The 20,674-nt window shown below is 44.6% G+C and overlaps 1 protein-coding gene across 1 annotated transcript in view; it reads left to right on the forward strand.

Annotated features, from left to right (window-relative positions):
- Positions 1-20,674, forward strand: part of DNAAF9 (dynein axonemal assembly factor 9) — a 199,675-nt gene that overhangs the window by 61,477 nt on the left and 117,524 nt on the right. Inside the window, exons 8-13 of the mRNA XM_077478035.1 lie at positions 1,930-2,028; positions 4,597-4,652; positions 6,498-6,633; positions 8,381-8,462; positions 16,173-16,209; positions 19,969-20,056. Coding sequence (XP_077334161.1) covers positions 1,930-2,028; positions 4,597-4,652; positions 6,498-6,633; positions 8,381-8,462; positions 16,173-16,209; positions 19,969-20,056 — 498 coding nt within the window. The remainder of the gene's footprint in view (positions 1-1,929; positions 2,029-4,596; positions 4,653-6,497; positions 6,634-8,380; positions 8,463-16,172; positions 16,210-19,968; positions 20,057-20,674) is intronic.

Below are 20,674 nucleotides of genomic sequence, written 5' to 3' on the forward strand. Positions count from 1 at the left end.
GTGGGTGCTACTCACGTATGCAGTCGCTTCTGCGTGCGAGTTCGTCCGGACAGGGGCACTTTAATTTTTTTATTTTATTTTTTTATTATTATTTATTTTACTTTTTTATTTTTTATTATGACACACTTTTTTTTTTTAATTGAGTAAACATCCCTTGTAATAGAAAAAAAGCTTGACAGGACCTCTTAAAAAGACCTCAGATCTCATATTTACACTAAAATGCAATAAAAAAAAAACTAAAAAAAATATTCTCCTTTTTAAGAGCATTGGGCAGAATTGACGATTGACGTCGCTTCCACCCTCCGATGCTATGGAGCCGATCGGGGGCCAACTTCCCCTCACTCGGCATCCAGGCAGTGATTGTGACAGGATGCGTATCGTCCCTGCCGCTACTGGCGGTTCCTCTCCCGCCATCGATAAAACCGATCTTGCGGCGAATCAGCTGCAGAGACCACTTTTTTGGAAAGTGAAACGCACGCCATTCCCAAAAATACAGAGGTTTTGGCAGCTAGCTGCTGCTGCAACAACGGTTTTTAGCATCAAAGTACCGGTGTACGGGTATGGCGTTTTGAATGAAGGGGTTAAAACAGCCTGTCAGGCTACAATATGATACAGACATTGTAAATTTTGGCGACTAAAATATTTTCATCCACTGATTTTTAATACTATTTTAGTCGACTAAAATATGACTAAAACAATTGAGATGACTGAAACAAAACTAAAAAGGCATTTTAGTCAAAAGACTATAACTAAAACTAAATTTTAATTTGATGTCAAAATTAACACTGCACTACCACATAAGAATCTAAGTTGCTAAAAGAAAAAATGAAAAAAAAAAATATATATATATATTTTTTTTTTCTTCTTAATATTTAATGTTGGTAACATTCAGGTAATATGAGTAATGACATTAGAGCCAATACCGTTTTTCTTCTTGTCAAAAAGCAATATATTTGTTTATAAAACAGTTTGGCAAGTCTAAAGAAATGCATTCAATTTTAGTCAACTAAAATGTAGGAGATTTTAGTCGCCTAAAAAATTACTAAAACAAAATAAATTCAGATGACTAAAATATGGCTCAAACTAAAATGGCATTTTAGTCAAGACTAAACTAAATCGAAATTTGATGTAAAAATTAACACTGGGTACAGAAAAATAGCAGCCAATCTCGCATGAGACTTCGCCCCCTAGTGGACCAACAATGCCTCAGCGATTAAAGGAAAAATACAGCTAAAGCTTGATTGGCTGTCCTCCTCTTAGGGATCACAAGATCGCAGTTTGTTCAGCACTCCTGTGACCCGTTTTTAGCAGATAGGCTGGAGTCCACTGTCTGCTGATGGCACAGGGCCGGTCCAGGCTCCGGCAAGATTGTGACACTGGAGTCGCTCACATGCCTGGACTGGCACCCGAATCAGCCTCTCAATGAGCCGCTGAGAGCCTGAGCCCTGCCACTCTCGTCCCCTCCACAGCCTAGCAAGGTGGGAGAGGGGCAGGGCAGAGAGCCAGTCTCTGATCCTCACCACTAGGGGGGGGTGGAACACGTCTGTGGGACCTCTTCTGCAGGTGGAGAGCAGAGATGAAGCCATCTTACATTACCTGCTTATTTTTGAGTCACCATCCGGTGTGCGGTTGGTTGCTATTTTTCTGCTGCCACTCCATAGATAAAATACAGTGAGTGAGCATTGCCATTACAACAGAAATTGTGTTCATAGCCAAAGTCAAAAAAAGAAAACTAATGCAGCCACCATATGAAAAGATTGGTAAGCTGCACTATATTACATTTGTGTTATTGGGTTTAGATACATTTGAAAGCCTTTAGCACTTTTTTTTTTTTCCTGTGATTTCATCACCTAAAGTGGTATTCGTGTCTAAGTATTAGCTTGTATTTTTAAACTTGTATTTTGTTGACTTGTTCCTCTTTTGTTGTAGGATTTAATCACATTTCAGCATCAGTGGAGCAGCTTCCTGTCCAACTTTGAAACGGAAATTCCTTTTCTGCTGGAGCTGTCTGAGTCTCAGGCGGGAGAGGTAAGATGACCTTAAACTTCCATAGATTTCTTTACTGCACCTTCTCCCAATGCAAGTCTATAGATTTGTGTGGCTCTCCTCTTATATCCACAGTTGTTACATTGGTTGTAAAGGCTTTTTTTGTTTATTTTTAATATACTTACCTGCTTTGTGCAAAGCAAATACTCAGAGAAGCCAGAACCTCCTCTTCTGTAGTCTCACCATTGGCGCTCTAGGATCCTCCTCTTCTGTAGTCTCACCATTGGCGCTCTAGGATCCTCCTCTTATGTAGTCTCATAGCTGGCGCTCTAGGATCCTCCTCTTCTGTAGTCTCATAGCTGGCGCTCTAGGATCCTCCTCTTCTGTAGTCTCATAGCTGGCGCTCTAGGATCCTCCTCTTCTGTAGTCTCACCGCTGGGCGCTCTAGGATCCTCCTCTTCTTTAGTCTCACCTCTGGCGCTCTAGGATCCTCCTCTTCTGTAGTCTCATAGCTGGCGCTCTAGGATCCTCCTCTTCTGTAGTCTCACCGCTGGGCGCTCTAGGATCCTCCTCTTCTGTAGTCTCACCTCTGGCGCTCTAGGATCCTCCTCTTCTGTAGTCTCATAGCTGGGCGCTCTAGGATCCTCCTCTTTTGTAGTCTCATAGCTGGCGCTCTAGGATCCTCCTCTTCTGTAGTCGTACCGCTGGACGCTCTAGGCTCCTCCTCTTCTGTAGCCTCACCGCTCTAGGCTCCTCCTTCTGTAGTCTCACCACTGGAGCTCTAGGCTCCTCCTCTTCTGTAGTCGTACCGCTGGGCGCTCTAGGCTCCTCCTCTTCTGTAGCCTCACCGCTGGCGCTCTAGGCTCCTCCTCTTCTGTAGTCGTACCGCTGGATGCTCTAGGCTCCTCCTCTTCTGTAGCCTCACCACTGGCGCTCTAGGCTCCTCCTTTTGTAGTCTCACCACTGGAGCTCTAGGCTCCTCCTCTTCTGTAGTCGTACCGCTGGCGCTCTAGGCTCCTCCTTCTGTAGTCTCACCGCTGGCGCTCTAGGATCCTCCTCTTCTGTAGTCTTAGCTGGCGCTCTAGGCTCCTCCTCTTCTGTAGTCGTACCGCTGGACGCTCTAGGCTCCTCCTCTTCTGTAGCCTCACCGCTGGTGCTCTAGGCTCCTCCTCTTCTGTAGCCTCACCGCTGGCGCTCTAGGCTCCTCCTCTTCTGTAGCCTCACCGCTGGCGCTCTAGGCTCCTCCTTCTGTAGTCTCACCACTGGCACTCTAGGCTCCTCCTCTTCTGTGTGTGCCACTGTAGCGTGCCGCTTGCTATGCTGCACATGAGTGGGCTCACTAACGAGACAGATACAGCACTGGATCAAGTGAGGACAGGTAAGTATTTAGGGGGGGTGATACTTCTATTGGGGCATTTTTTTTTACTTTAATGCTGGGAATGCATTAAAGGGATTTTAAATTCTTGAGGTTTTTCACCTTAAAGAGGAGCTCTGGTCGAAATATGACTTCAAAGATAAAAATACTCCTAGAATACCCATGCCTTGTGCAATGTAACAAAGGTATGCTGTAAACTATGCCCAGTTTTCTATTTGTGCAGCATCGTTTTCTTACTTTGTGAAGTTCATGCACAGCGTGACCATCTCCAGTGTAGGCATCTGAAGCCACAGTGTCCTCCTTCCTGGATTCTATGCATGCTGGCTACCCAGCATGCACCTGCCGATCTTGCGCATATGCAGTGCAATCTTGGTCAGCTTGCCATGCCATGCTGACCAAGATTCTCCATAGAGGCCAATGTTAAATGTTACTGGAGCTGCGCCATGCCAGGCTGACCAAGAATTCCCATATACGCCAATGTGAAACGTTTTGGGAGCAGTGCCATGCCAAGCTGACCAAGATCTCCCAGGAGACGATGCAAAATCGGAAATGATGGCCGCGGCTGCTAAAGGAGGAAGTGAAATTAAATATAGGCTTAAAGGGGAAGTAAACCTCCTATCTAGCTTATTCATTTCATTGGGCTTTCTAATGCACTAAAATGCATCAAGTGTGTGTGTGTATGTGTGTAATATATATATATATATATATATATATATATATATATATATATATATATATATATATATATATATATATATATATATATATATATATATATATATAATATATATATATATAATCTTTTTTTTTTTTTTAAAAGCAGAGTACCCCAATGCATGATATTGCATTTCAATACATTACAGCATGCCACAGCATTGGGAATTGGGATGCCACAGCACCATCATGAGCGTTTTAGACTTAGTGTTTGCTGGCCCCTTAGCATGAATCAGCCCCATTTTTAAAGGGCAAATGGCAGAAGCCTTATGTGGGAATATGTTGTCGGTGTATTGAATGTGGAAGGCTGCTTTTAGTTTCTGTTTGGAGCAACTCCAGTTTTGACAAAACAGAATCCTCCATGTGTTATACTGTATACTATAGGCAACAACCTTGGCAAAATGTATTTTGCCTGCTTCTGTTTTGTAGATTTAAAGCTGAGCCATGTTAGTGAATACACTAATAATCAGTGAAATGGATAATCTATTTCTGATGTCTTGCATTTTTATTTTTCCTTCCAGCCGCTCCGAAGCTACTTTAGTCATGGGATGCTCTCCAGCCATATTGCAGATAACAGGTAGGTTATATAGAAGCCACTCATGTGTTCCAGGAAATCATCTACTTTTTTTAATTTTTTTTTTGTGCTGAGCTTTCTATATTGATATGACTGCTTTAAGGGTTCATTTGCATACCAGGAGGTGCTTCCAAGAGCAGCAGCCTCCCCAGCACCCCCTAATTACTTATCAGAGCCCCATCTCTTCAGTGATGTCCAAGAGTGTCTTAGCGTCTGAGACACAGCAGCAGCATCATTGGTTCCCACGGCTGTCAATCGGTCAGTTCGCCAATCATAAGAGAAAGGGGCTGGGTCGGGGCTCCATGTTTGAATGGACACACAGAGCTGTGACTTGGCTCGGGTGCCCCCATAGCAAGCTGCTTGATGTGGGGGGCACTCAATAGGCCGGAGGGACCCGAGAGGAGGAGGATCCAGACTGCTCTGTGCAAAACCAACTGCAACATTTGAAAAAAAAGCAGGTGAACAAATTAGTCATGGAGTTAGTCAGGTTAACTGAAGCTGCTAAATTTTGCCTGTGCATCTTCGCTTCAGTGAACTCTGGTCATAAGAGGGGTTAAAAGTCACCTGAAATGTAAGACTTGGTATTACCTTACCACCTGCTTGGGTTCACACCGTGTGTCCTGGCTTATGAGTGTGATCAGGTGATCTTTGACATGTGCTGAGAAGTTGGACAAATGAAATTACATTAAACAAGGGACTGTTTCCACTTTTTATAAGTAAAGCCAGCCATACATAGATCGAAATTGGGCCCGTTAAGCAGGGACTGGGATCGTCTTCTGTAAAACTGCCCTGTCAGATTTTCACCGCTCGATCAGCACCGCCGGCTATAGCCAGTAGTGCTGATCAGTGTATTCTGATGACAGGGAAGTCTCCCCGCTGTCAGAATACAATAGGTCAACGGGGAAGATTCCCTCATCCACATACAGTGTGTGTATGGGGAAATCAAGGTTTCCTTAATCAGTATTTAGATCAACCTTTCTTGACCCTTTTATCCCAGAGGAACCCTTGAAATATTTTTCAGGCCTTGAGAAACCCCTACTAAAATTAAATATTTTGGGTCAGAGGGAAGGATGACCCTTACAATGGTGGTCAAAATGCCACCCTTACAGACAGCTAAAAAATGATCGTTGTCATACCGCTGGCTTTGCCAAGTGGCATTGGACTCGGAATTATGCAGGCACTATCCGATGGGAGTCAGCTCAGCCATAACTCAAGCAACCTCTAGAGGAACCATGGTTGAGAATGGCTGATTTAGATCCTTACTTAAGCTCAACCGTGACTGATCCCCTCTAAATAGTTACATAGTAAGGTTGAATAAAGACGCCAGCCCATCCAGTTCAACCTGAGTGAGTGTCTATAATTGTCCCTATCCCTGTACATTGCACACATTGGTCCCTACCCTCAAGGAGCCCACAATCCAAGGTCTCCATTCTTATAGTAGGGCCAATTTTGGACAGAAGCCAATTAACCTACCTGCATGTCTTTGGAGTGTGGGAGGAAACGGGAGTACCCAGAGGAAACCCACGCAGGCACAGGGAGAACATGCAAACTCCAGGCAGGTGGTGTCGTGGTTGGGATTCAAACCAGTGACCCTTTTTACTGCTAGGCGAGAGTGCTAACCACTACACCACTGTGCCGCCCAATCTTGGCTTTAAAAGTGACCTAATAATTGTTTATATGTCCTGTTCACCTAAAGGTGTGACTCTCCTTTCCAGAGGTTATAGCCTTCTCACCTTATAATCAGATCATTGCAAGATGATGTGTTCTGCCATAGGAGTTACAAAGACTCATGAAGAAGACCTGAACCTGTGTAGCCTCATGTGGTGGTTTTTTCCCTTTTGTCCTTAGTCCCTCCAGGCAGCCCTTTGTCCTGTTTGGCAGCCACTCCACCAGAGAGAACCTGAAACCGGGCAGCTTCATATTCCCATCTGAAGGTCACCTGGTCAGGAACACCGGACTTGGAGGGAGCACCGCCAAACACATGGTAATGGGGGGGGTTTTGGTGGTGTCAATGATGTGGTAGTGTGTGCAAAGATTGTGATACTAAAAATGTAACAGTAATTGTCGTGTACCAATGTTGGGAGTTGGGTAGCAATAGCTGACAGCTCTTATGTCTAGGGGTAACTCGGATTTGGTTGCAGTTACAAATGTCTGAGAAATACTAAATACCAGGGTGCATGCTTTACTGCAGGCATGTCCAAAGTCCGGCCCGTGGGTTCTGGTTTAAAACGCCCCCCCCTGCTGATTTGGGTATATATATATATATATATATATATATATATATATATATATATATATATATATATATACACACTTTTTTTTTTTTCCCACAATATGTCAGTTAGTGTCAGACTGTCCGCTGCAATATCATAATCCCACTATAAGTTACTGATCACTGCCCTTACTAGTATTAAAAAAAAAAAAAAAAAATCTTGTATTTATATGCCGTAGTTTGTAGACACTATAACTTTTGCACAAACCAATCAATATACACTTATTGTTTTTTTGTTTGTTTTGTTTTTACCAAAAATATGTAGCTGAATACATATTGGCCTAAATTGATGAAGAAATTCAATTTTTAACATTTGTTTTATTGGATATGTTTTATAGCAGAAATGATAAAATATTGTTTTTATGGTGGTATTTGATCACCTCTGCGGTTTTTATTTTTGCACAATAAACAAAAGAAGTGTGACAAATTTGAAAAAAGAACACAATATTTTTTACTTTTTGTTTATAATAAATATCCCACCCCCCCAAAAAAAAAAAATTCTTCATCAGTTTAGGCCAATATGTATTCTGCTTCATATTTTTGGTAAAAAAAAAATCACAATAATCGTATATTGATTGGTTTGTGCAAAAGTTAGAGCGTCTAAAGATAGGGAATAGATTCATGGCATTTTTATTATTTTTTTTTTTTAGTAGTAATGGCGGCAATCCACGATTTTATTTTTTTTATTTATTTTGCAGCAGACAGTTCGAACACTTTCAACACGTTTCTGGACCATTGACAATTATACAGCGATCAGAGCTAAAAATGGCCACTGATAACTGTATAAATGTCAATGGCAGGGAAGGGGTTACCACTAGGGGGCGATCAAGGGGTTACGTGTGTTCCCTAGGTGTGTGTTCTAACTTGGGGGGGAGGGGGGATGGGACTTACTGGGGGAGGAGACCGATTGTTCATCACATGCCTGACGAAGGGGTCCTGCGTGGCTCCGAAACGTTGCACTATCCTTGTGGTGTTGTGATCATGCAATAAACTATCCGTTTGGATGCTACTTTGTGTCGATCCATGGTGTGCTGGCAAATAACTGTTTTGTGACTTGAACCAGTGTCCGGCTGGTTGCTGCCGCAGCACCCAAACTTTGAGAGCTTATCCAGAAACGTGTGCAATGGGAAAATGAAGTATTACGGAGCCACTGATTACAGTATAAATGTCACTGGCAGGGAAGGGGTTAACACTAGGGGGCGATCAAGGGGTTAAATGTGTTCCCTAGATGTGTGTTCTAACTGTGTGGGATGGGACTGACTGGGGGAGGAGACTGATTGTTGTTCCTAAGCATTAGAAACAACAGATCAATCTCCTCACCCCTGACAGAACAGGGATTTGTGTGTTTGTTTGTTTTTCCCTTCCATTACATTTCTCTGTTTTTCTAAATAATCGTTTAACAAGCTGTGTAGGCCATGGTGTGACATTGGCATTAATTATAACCCATTTGGGTTCACAGGTGGCTCAGTGTGTCTCTCCTAAGGGTCCCCTGGCCTGTTCTAGGACTTACTTTTTTGGGAGCACTCACAGTCCTTATCTGGGTAAGTCAGTTTTGTAAAGAATTTCCATTATTTGCACTGTTCTGTACGCTGCAATTGCTTTTTTTTTACTTGGGGAAGTCTGTTTTGCACTACTGGGTGGGTGTATTGTTCTATATGGTCACAGGTTATTGTCAACTGACTGGATAGAACTAATTCAGGTCCATATCCCTAATGCATAGTGTGCTAAAAAGTTCCTCAAAAATGGGACTTTAATGGACCATAAACGAAAAGGATTCTTATAAAATTAAATTTTTTTGTTACATGAATATCAATATTGAACAGTACATGATATATGATAAAAACAAACACATGGTGAAAATGAACAACATGGGACAAAAAAACTTGAATAACCCAATTCCACTGTCAGGGATAGAGGAAACCTAACACGTTTCAACAGAGTGGAAGTCTTCTTCAGGGATAATGGACTGAAGAATTCCAGATATGTGTGATTAATCCCATATGTTGTATATTTCAACCAAGAAAGATCAAAACTCAAAAAGTAAGAGGACTGGAGCGCCAGAACAGAACCGAGAATTGGAACAGAATGAAGATGGAAAATGTTCAGTGGTGACCCCGTACATAGATGTGCCCACCCAAACGAGGGACGGAGCAGTATGAGAGACCAAACCACAGAAAATTCTATGTCTCAAAAGTTTTGAGACTGGTCATTGAATGCCAGGGTTTCTTCTGAACAAAGTTTATCCAGGGAGCCATTCTGGTCACGAGTGGTCACAAAAATTGGTCAAAAGCTTCATCAACAGAATATTCACCCAGAGATGCCAGGATACAAAGCCGATAAGCCAGTCAGTAAAACCTGACTAAACGCAACCAGCTGAGTTTTATTGTTGTGGTCTGGAGATAAGCATCCAGTGTCTCTCAGTTGAAGCCTCTCAGTATGAGCGCAGCAGACGAGGCCAAAACCTGGGAGCAAGGAGTTGTCTAATAATCACCTGGACCCATTAAAACACCGTTTCCATCCAAATAACATCCTGGCGGATAAAGAACCATACCCACAATGCTTAAAATGTAATTTTCTTAGGATGCATTCACACCTGCCAACACACCTGTCTCCAGTCACGTGCGAGAACCCCAGTAGGGGTTCCGGGTGATTCTCTGTGGCAGGATGCTCCATCGTAATTACCAACTCTTACAGCTAATCGCAGGCACTTATGCATCGATCACATGTGGATGATCGACCCTGGACACAGACTGACTGTGTCCAGGGCCGATCACTTGCATGTGAAGTCCTATTATTCTTCAGATCTAGATCTCTGTGGATCCCCTTGGTTTCTAGGCCTAGGCAGCACGTTGATAATACGGCAAGACCTTACTCTAGCTGAACTACTATATTACAAATTCATTGACTGGAGACCAGTGCTCTGGCTGGGATGTTTATTCCACAATCCATAGCAAATAAAGCCAGCTACTCGGTGTACTCTTCATGATGATTCTTTATTGGCTGCATGTAAAGTGACACAGCATACAGAGATCTAACGCGTTTTGGCCAATACTGTTTTGCTCATAGCGAAGGCTGTGTTGGCCGAAACGCGCTATTTGCTGTATCATTTTATTTGTAGCCAATAAAGAATAATCGTGAAGAGTACACGGAGTAGCTGTCTTTATTTGCTGTGCAGCACATTGGGGCTTGGCTTCTGACCAAGTAAAGTTGAAACCACTGAGCCAAAGCCTTTTTTTTTTTTTTTTTTTTTTTTTTTATATTATATTGATATTCTGGCACCGGACATTTGAATATAATACTGCAGAAAACTGTCAATGATTGCAGGTATGCAACAGGAGATGGTTTAAGTGGAAGTAAACCCTCCTATAATTTTCAGCCAAGAAGACTGCCATCTTTGCCTTGTTTAATCAACTACCATGATGCTGCACATGTGATCAGTTTTAACACCAGCCATTGGATGGCTTGACAGTAGGTTGAAAGCGCAACCAATGTGACAGCATTTCCAACATGCCGTAAATGTAACCGTTTTTTGAAACAAGTAAATTGATGGGTTTACTTTTGCCTTAAAGGGGTTGTAAAGGTAAATATTCTATGCATTAAGGTGAAAAAACATCTGACAGTGCCGGCCCCCCCCCAGCTCCCCCGTTTTTACTTACCTGACCCCTCGAAAGCCCTGCGCTTGCCTCCGACATCCTCTTCGCCGCTCAGCCTGGCCGCTAGAGTGGATGGATTGAAAGCAGCGCAGCCATTGGCTCACGGTGCTGTCAATCACATCCATTGATGCGGCACGCCAGGGGCGGGGCTGAGTGATACAGTGAGTGGCTATAGCCGTCGGCTGTATCACGGGAATGCACCCGCAAGTGCTCCTCCCATTGCGAGGGAGCTTGCATGAATGTGAGAAGTACTTGCGGGGGGGAAGCTGAGACAGCCGCCGAGGGACCCCAGAAGAGCAGGTTCGGGACCACTCTGTGCAAAACGAGCTGCACAGTGGAGGTAAGTATAACATGTTTGTAAAGTTAATTTATTTTTTTAAATAACAATCACTTTATGAACTGTGTCTATGGGATTGGTGGTGTTGGAGGCTGGGGACCTGCTGTAGGAGACAGTGATAAACTAGTGACCCATTACATAAGACTGCTGGAGATCATTGATAATGCAGCCCCTTTACAAATCAATGCTTCTAGATTTGTACTCCCTAATGCCCCTCACTTAATGTGATCGTAAAGTCTTGTTTTTTTAGGTAAAAATAGCAAACATGTTATACTTGCCTGATCTGTTGCAGTGGTTTTGCACAGAGCAGCCCAGATCATCCTTTTCTATGGTCCCTCTTTGCTGCTCCTGGCCCCTCCCTCCCGTTAAGTGCCCCAACGGCAAGTAGCTTGCTATGGGGGCACCCATTCAGACAGAAAGCTGTGGCCCGGCCCCCGCCCCTTTTCCTTCTCATTGGCTGACTGGCTTTGACAGCAGCGGGAGCCAATGGCGCTGTGCTGCTGTCTCAGACAATGAGGTGAGTCCCGGGCAGCCAAGACATTCCTACAATATTGCTGGATCTAGATGGGGCTCGGGTCAGTAATAGGGGGCTGCCGCACACAGAAGGCTTTTTATCTTTAATGCATAGAATGCATTAAGATAAAAAACCTTCTGCCTTTGCAATCACTTTAACTACTAGAGCCCAGACTAGAGAATATTTCTCCTCCCTGTCCTGAGAAAACACTTGGGTAGAGGAAAGACAAACTACAATTTTTAGGTGCCTCCAGGCAGAAAATCAAGAACAGGAAATCCAGCTGTATAGAGTGTTTTATAGCCACTGAAATACTTTTTTGTCCTGACTTAGGGCACATTCACATGTGTGTTAAAACGCTGCATACAGATAGCTACACCATATAGTTTTGAATGTATCTATATGCAATAGTATATATGCATCCCAAGTCGTAATTTTGTGCTACATTTAGCAGTGTGAAAAAAGTGAAAGCTGCATCCAGGGCCGTAAATTGATGTTATTTATGCAGTATGCCTTATGTAATGCTTACATGCATACAAGAGAACAGCTTGAATGGAACTTATTGGCTGCAGCCTGCATCCTAGCAACCTAGTACTCTAGACTGCAGGAGCCACCTGTGCCCTAGCAACCAAGGACTCTAGTAAAGAGGCAGGGTCTATAAGTAGTGTGGGTGCTGATGCTGCTGATTAAACAGTGTTGATTTTGTCAGCCCGCAATAGCCAGTGGTGCCCATGTACGCTATACCAGAGGATGCATGTAAATCAGGCATGTCCAAAGTCCGGCCCGCGGGCCAATCGCGGCCCGCAGTCCGGTTTTGAACGGCCCGCCTGGTGTGCTGCGGGATCAGGGCTGTCAAATGAGCCGATCCCCGGCACTGTGTGAAGCTCCGTCGGCTTCAAATGTGAAAGTAAAGTGCAGAGGAGTGTGCTGTGCTCTCTGCTTCCCCCTACAGTGCAGTACCCGGCTGAATGAGGAAATGGAATGGAAAGGTACTGTACTACAAGCTAGATTCGTTTTAAAAAGGCTTCATTTATGTGTATGTGTGTGTGTGTGCATGTGTGTCTGTATGTATGTATGTGTGTGCATGTGTGTCTGTATGTGTGCATGTGTGTCTGTATGTGTGCATGTGTGTCTGTATGTATATGTGTGCATGTGTGTCTGTATGTATATGTGTGCATGTGTGTCTGTATGTATGTGCATGTGTGTCTGTATGTATGTGCATGTGTGTCTGTATGTATGTGCATGTGTGTCTGTATGTATGTGCATGTGTGTCTGTATGTATGTGCATGTGTGTCTGTATGTATGTGCATGTGTGTCTGTATGTATGTGCATGTGTGTCTGTATGTATGTGCATGTGTGTCTGTATGTATGTGCATGTGTGTCTGTATGTATGTGCATGTGTGTCTGTATGTATGTGCATGTGTGTCTGTATGTATGTGCATGTGTGTCTGTATGTATGTGCATGTGTGTCTGTATGTGTGTGTGCATGTCTGTCTGTATGTGTGTGTGTGCATGTCTGTCTGTATGTGTGTGTGTGTGCATGTCTGTTTGTATGCATGTGTGTGCATGTGTGTATGTATGTATGTATGTATGTGTGTGTGTGCATGTGTATCTGTATGTATGTGTGTCTGTATGTATGTGTGTCTGTGCATGTGTGTGCATGTCTGTATGTATGTATGTGTGTGCATGTGTGTCTATATGTGTGTGTGTGCATGTCTGTCTGTGTATGTGTGTGTGTGTGTGTGTGTGTGTGTGTGTGCATGTGTGTGTGTGTCTGTGCATGTATGATTGCATGTGTGTGTGTTTCCATGTATGTCTGTATGTATGCGTATGTGCATGTGTGTCTGTATGTATGTGCGTGTATGTGTGTCTGTATGTGTGTGCATGTATGTGTGCATGTGTGTGTGTGTGTGTGTGTGTGTGTGTGTATGTATGTCTGTATGTATGTATGTATGTATGTACGTGTGTGCATGTGTCTGTATGTGTGTGTGTGCATGTGTCTGTATGTATGTAAGTATATGCATGTGTCTGTATGTGTGTGTGTCTGTGTGTATGTGTATGCATGTGTGTTACTTTTAATCCAGACCCCCCCCCATTCTTGTACCATCAGAACTGCTTTTGTGGTGCTTGTGTGTGTGATAGCAGCCAGGATTGCTGCTCCTCTGAAAAGCAATCCATATACAGATCGCTTTTTAGAGGCATCTGAAAGGTGGTAAAGAGGCATTATGTTGCCTCCTCACCACCTGTTTTAAGCCCGTAAATGTAGCATCACTATACCGCAACTGTGCAGTCCACACATTTGCGGGGTAGTTGCAGTGCAGGCCCATTCACCCTGAGCATACCTCCAGCTGCAGCCACAGCATGTGTACACCCCCAGCTGCTCCCTCTGCAGCTAAAGGGGGAGAAGTTGGGGGTGGTAAAAACAGCTCAACCATGTAGTTTTACTGCCCCTCCAATAAGCCCTTGGCTCACATCTGCATGGCTGCATGCTGTGTGTAGGGCAGCCCATGCATTTCAATGGGCTTCCATACCCACAAAAATGCAGGGAAAGAAGTCCCAGAGCTTTTTTTTTTTTTTAATTGCGCTGCACCAAAAGCACCCCATGTTTCCAATGTGTGGGGTACCATTAAGACTTAACGGTACCCCTAAAGAACAGAGCATGCGTCTGTGTGTCGGGCAAACGAGCGCGACAAAGGCACAAGAATTTTTGTTGGGCCAGGTATGAGTGCTCGAATGACCGAATTTTAATGGTTCAAAGAATGTCAGGCAAAATGGTCGGCCCTCACACATGTTCACTTCATCGAATCTGGCCCTCTTTGAAAAAAGTTTGGACACCCCTGATGTAAATGTTACAGGCAGATTGTTAATTCACCCTGTTGGTTGCTGCCTGTGTCCTAGAAATGAAGGACTCCACTAGGGGGCTTATCACTAGTGTGTAATCAGTGGCGCAGGTGCTGTTGACTAAACACTGTTGTTTTTGTCAGCATGTGGTAGCCAGTGGTGCCTATGTACACTGTACCATTGGATGCATGTAAATGGTACATGCAAGTAGTGTTAATTGAGCCTATTGGCTGTTTCAAGATGACCGCATCTCAGCAACCATGGATACTAATGCTGGAGCTGCCTGCGTCCTGACAACCTAGGATAATAGGAGGCTGGAGCTGCCTGCGTCCTGACAAACTAGGATACTAAGAGGTTGGAGCTGCCTGCATCCTGGCAACCCAGGATACTAGGAAGCTGGAGCTGCATGCCTCCTTGCAACATAGGATACTAAGAGGCTGGTGCTGCCTGCCTCCTAGCAACCTAGAATACCAAGAGGCTAGAGTTGCCTATGTCCTAGCAACCTAGGATACTAAGACACTGGTTCTGCCTGCGTCCTAGCAATCTAGGATACTAAGAGACTGGTGCTGCCTGCGTCCTAGCAACCTTGAATACTAAGAGGCCGGAGCTGCCTGTATCCTAACAATCAAGCACACTAGGTGGCATATTAATAGTGTGTAATAACTGTTGCTGTTGTCAGCCGGCGGCAGCCAGTAACGCTGTATCCACTGGATGCATGTAAATGTTACATGCATACAGCATGTGGACAGCTAAAAACGCAGGATCTTGTTCCCAGTAGGACCCTGTGTTTTATGTTGTTAAGTTGGCCACAGACCTCTAACCATTGGAAGAGTTTTTTTTATGACTAGATGCAGGCATTACCTTGAAATCTCTGGTCACCCGAGTGGTTTTGTTGGGGGGGGGGGTGGTTGAGACCACCGCTAGATCAACAACATGCAAAGAAAGCAGCTGAACCTCTGAGGCTTATCTGGGGCGGCAGTAGAAAGCAGCAATGATAGCTCCTCCACAGGCAATTGTGTAATGCCCTGTACACACGGTCGGACTTTCTGGCGGAAAATGTGTGATCGGAAAATCCGATCGTGTGTGGGCTCCATCAAAGTTTGAGAGCAGGATCTTACATTTTCTGACAACAAAATCCGATCGTTTAAACTCCGATCGTGTGTAGACAATTCCGACGGACAAAGTGCCACGCATGCTCAGAATAAATTAAGAGACCACAACTGTTGGCTACTGGCCCGTTTATAGTCCCTTCATACGTGGTTTACGTCACCTCGTTCTGAATGATCGGATTTTCCGACAACTTTGTCTGACCGTGTGTATTCAAGACAAGTTTGGCACAAAATCCGTTGGAAAAAATCCAATGGATTTTGTTGTCGGAATGTCCGAGCGTATGTACAAGGCATACGTCTTTAGAAACCAGTGACTCCTTTTTTATCTGGTGCCTGATTACATTTTTTTAAAGTCTGAAGCCTTTTTGAGCATGCAATGTCAGATATGTATCACACCTGGATGTTGATGGTGTGAGATGTTCCTAATAAAAGGACTGTAGGTGGACCATTGCGTCCCCCCTGGCTAGCTGGTTGGATACATCAGCAGCTAATTTTTGGGTGAAATTATAGCAGTCAAACAAGGGTTTACTCAGTCTAAACAATTCTAATTAATGCCCATTTCATATCTATGATCCTCCTATGGAAGGAGCAGGAAAACCTCTATGCTCTGAAGAAAATTCATACCTGCAGTGACCATAGCAATCCTACCAAGACAGGTTGGATTACTGATGATAGAATATAGGGCAGTATTCATTAGTGTATGTTGGATAATTGGTGTGAAAACTAAAATACTTTTAGTGCTGTTTTTAGTCTTCTTGACGAGTGATTTAACTTTTATTTTTATTTTTTGCATGATGTAGGAAAGGACAATGAAGCGCACAAGAAGAATGAGCAAATGTAAGTATTCCATTCTATGCTTGACCACTTGAGACAAATCTTACCGTGTTTCCCCGATAGTAAGACACCCCCGATTGTAAGACGTATCGGGAGTTTCAGAGGGGTCGGCTAATATAAGCCGTACCCCGAAAGTAAGACATATGTCTTACTTTCGGGGAAACATGGGGTTATTGCCGCCTCCAGTGGCGTACTAAGAGTGGGGCGGGGGGTGCGGGCCGCACCGGGTGCCACACCCTGGGAGGGGGTGCCAGGCCAGCGCCCTCCCCCCTCCGACTGAAGAGACATTCTGATCAGTCTCGGGCAGCGGCTGTCACTCACAGCCGAGCAGAGTGAAGCCGCCTCCCCCTCCTCTTGTATGGCTACACAGTGCTGTCCATGAAGGAGAAGGAGGGGGGGGCAGCTTCATTGAAGGGGGGGTGTGAAGAGATTCTCTGCAGCTCTTATTATGGAACCGCAAGATGCAGCTGAGGAGGACTACAAGTCCCAACATACCGGGCTGTGTGGGCTTACAGTTCTCCTCTGCTGAGCATAGCAGCTTTGTATGCTTGGACTTGTAGCCCTCCATAGTGCAGCCTTGCATGCTGGGACTTGTAGGCCTCCTCTGTAGTACAGTGCAGCCTTGCATGCTGGGACTTGTAGTCCTCTGTCATGCAGTGCAGCCTTGCTTGCTGGGACTTGTAGTCCTCTTCTGTAGCGCATAAAATGCATATACACTAAAAAAACACATTTTACACAGTTTTTTAGCTGTCAGTGCCCCTTTAACTGCGGGATGCGGACGGTTAGAGCGGGATGAGCGGAGGGATGTGGAGGCCGCGGGAGCAGCAGTAATGTTTTCCGTGGTCCATCAGGACCATGGACAACATACAAAAAAACACGCTGTGTGGGATACTGTATGGGGCTGTAACCCTATGGGAGACTGTGATACGGAACCACAAGCAGTGCTTATACCGTATGCTATATTTTAGCCCCTAGACATGAGCGCTTCCGGTTCCAGTGGTAAAAGGAAGAGTTACACCGTGGAGTATAAAAAAGCGATTGTCGAAGAATCTTGGGGCAAAAATGTAGTGCAGTTCTGCAAGGAGAAAATGTTGGATCACTGACTGGTCCAAAAATGGCGTGCAGAATACACTAACCTGAGTGAAAAAGTGGAGAGCGGAATGGCTAAAAAGCGCAAGATTGGATGTGGTCGGCAACCAATGTATACAGAGCTGGAAAGCCTGGTCTCTGAGTGGGTTGCAGACAGGAGAGCAAAGACATTGGTGGTGACCAGGGCTCAGATTCAGGAATATGCCCTTGCAGTGTCGCCACAGTTTGACATTTCCCCTGAACAATTCAAGGCATCCCAGCACTGGGTGGATAACTTTCTTGAACGCAATGACCTGTCTTTGAGAAGATCCACAACCCTCTTTAGATTGGAAGATGCTGAGATTGTTAAACGTGCATTAGCCTACAAGAAGTTTGTGGATGACATTGACTTCTCTAAATACAGTCTTTGCAACATGATCGCCATGGATGAAACTGCCGTGTTCATGGGCCAAGCAGCTCAAACCACCATTGATCAACGAGGTGCCTCCTCAGTGTACGTTCCCTCCACCGCTTATGAAAGTGCACGTGTCACCTGCATTTTGACGATTCGTCTGGATGGCACTAAAGCAACACCGCTACTCATTGCAAAGGGCAAGAAGGAGAAGATTGAGCGGGTTTCTGGCATTTATGTGCTGGAAACTGAAAAAGCCTGGGCCACACAAGATGTTATAAGAAAGTGGCTTGATTTAATGCTGCCGCTTGTAATGCGCGGGAACAAAAGAGGGATGCTGATCTGGGATGCAGCCAGCACACACCGCGCCAAAACCATGAAAAACTTCCTTCATGAGCGGAGAGTCGACCAAATCATGATTCCTGCAGGGATGACGGCTTATCTTCAGACTCTCGATATCGCCATTAACAAGCCGTTTAAGGACTATCTGCGTGTGGAAATCAATGACTACATTGAAAACCGAATGGAGAGAAATGTACGTGGGAACTTTGTGAAGCCCAGACTGCCAGAGATTGTTAACTGGGTGAAGAATTCTTGGAATAAGATCACTAACACCTGCGTTGCAAATGCACTGTGAGCTGGCTACCTGGACAAAGCCTGCTCATTTCAGGACAGTGCCGTTGCTACCCATGAGAAATATGGGCCAATGATTCGGCAAGAAATGTCGTCCCGAGAGTCCCAAGAAAATCCACAGGAACCTAAGAGTGTGGATGTTTATGATGATATTCCTGAGGATGATGACATGGTTGTCATGGAATAAATCAGTTTTATCTTCCAGTATTCCACTGTTCGTTCTTACCATTTTTCATTGTTTTACATGTTATGCAATGTTGTAACAAGACATTCTTGGCACTTCCTTTTATAAAACTGTTTTGTGGTGAATACAATACTGTTCAGGTTGTTAATAAATGTTAATTTTATGGTTAAAACAAAAAATTCAACAATTTTTTTCCAATATAAGACATACCCCGAAAGTAAGACATAGTGGGGCTTTTGGGGATAAAAAGAAAGTAAGACACGGTCTTACTTTCGGGGGAAACACGGTAGCTTATTGGGACACAGTATAACACTGCTATGGGCTTATAAAACAAAATCACACAGCCATACTCACATCTGTACTGCAGCATTTGTGTGATGCTACAGCTGTCCCATATCGGCTCTAAGACTGAGAATTAAGCAATCACATGAACGCTGATCTCTCGGTTCTCCGTCTTCTCCGATAAGAGAGCGGTAACTGTCAGTCACCGCTCTCCACTCTGCTCCTCTAGCGCTCATTTGGGCACTAGGCTGTGGAGGAGGTAGGTGCAGCTGGCTCAGGTCTCATCCAGACTGAAGGGTGAAGCTAGCTGTCAATCAGGAAGCCAGGTGGATCCTAATAATATATTGTTGGGATCTTTTTAGGGTCTGGAGCGGCTCTGCTCCGTTGGCTGATAATGGCGAATAACCTGCTTTTGCCTGACTCTGGGTCACTGGAGAGCACAAGTAGGTGCACCCCTGTGATGCACAAGAGAGGTATACCGAAAAAAGCTTTGGTCATACTTCTCTTTTTATGTGCTTGAAAATCTCCTGTCCTATGGTCACCCAGAACATAAGCGATAATACCTATGATTCAGGAACTTTATTAAACCAGAAGTATGTGATGGTGCTCCTATGATTGCTGAACTTCTTTTTACAGTTCTGTTAAAGAGGAAGTAAACCTTGATGGGTTTACTTCCTCTTTGATTCCCTGCAAAGGTAAAGAATAATGGGCTACTATGCATCGCATAGTAGTCCATTATGTGTCACTTACCTGACACAGGAGCCAGCGAAGTCACCGCTGTCCCCTGTAGTCCGGAGCATCCATCTTCTCAGTGGGTCTCGCTGCTCCGCCGCTGTCATTCGGCGAAGCCGCGATTACATCACTCCCGCGCTTGCGCACGGGAGCCGCCACTCTTGGCATATCGCCGTTGACAGCGGCGCGCTCAGTGTGCCTGCGCCGTAGACAGTGGTGCCTGTCTTTCGGCAAATATCTCCTAAACCGTGTAGGTTTAGGGGATATTTCTTGGACCTAACGGTAAGCCTTAATCTAGGCTTACCTGTAGGTCAAAGTGATTTGTAAGGGTTTACAACCACTTTAAGATGGAACATCCTCGCCAATACCATCATGTATGTGCCCTGGCCATTTTCAGTTTGGTCATTTACAAATAGATTAAACCCCTATATATGTTTTTTCTCTTTTTCAGTCTTGTGTTGTCTCATGTCTATGCTGCTGTAGTTGAAGCCGTCCTTGCTGGGATTTCAAGCTATGTGAAGTGTTCAAGTCTAACCAAGGTAATGCCTATGTAGAGGGTGCACCAGTGCCAGTGTTTCCACATTCACCCCCATCCATGCCCAGGTTCTACCCCAGGCATGTACTGCTAGCTACCCACAGCTAGCAGTTCATGCCTGGGTTAGGAGAGTAAGAGCCAGGCAGTTAGCATTCCCAGAAGGAGATCAACAATGGCTGCCCTTGTGTTCTCTTATTACAGGTTTACTTTAAAGCAGTGGTCTCCAAGCTGGGGCCTGGTGCAGGGCTTTGCTTGCTTTAAACTGGCCCTGCATTACTCCCATCACTATCAACAACAACAGGGCATAGTTCCTGCCATGGGCAATGGGGCACTAGTCTTCCCACTGACAGTGATGGGCTGCTATTCCTCCCATTGACAATATCAATGCGGTGCTGTTCCTCCCACTGACACCAATGATGTGGCATTATTCCTTCCACTGAGACTGATAGGGCACTATTCCATCTACTGATACCAATGATGGGGCACTATTCCTTCCACTGAGACTAATGATGGGGCACAATTCCTCCCACTGATACCAATGATGGGGCACACTTTTTACTGTGGCCTTTGCAGTAGCATTTGCCACTGGACATCCAGAAACATGTACATACAGACAAAATGC

This window comes from Lithobates pipiens, unplaced genomic scaffold (assembly GCF_037356315.1).
Source record: "Lithobates pipiens isolate NorthernLeopardFrog02 unplaced genomic scaffold, aLitPip1_a1.2 Scaffold_13, whole genome shotgun sequence".
Lineage (NCBI taxonomy): Eukaryota > Metazoa > Chordata > Amphibia > Anura > Ranidae > Lithobates > Lithobates pipiens.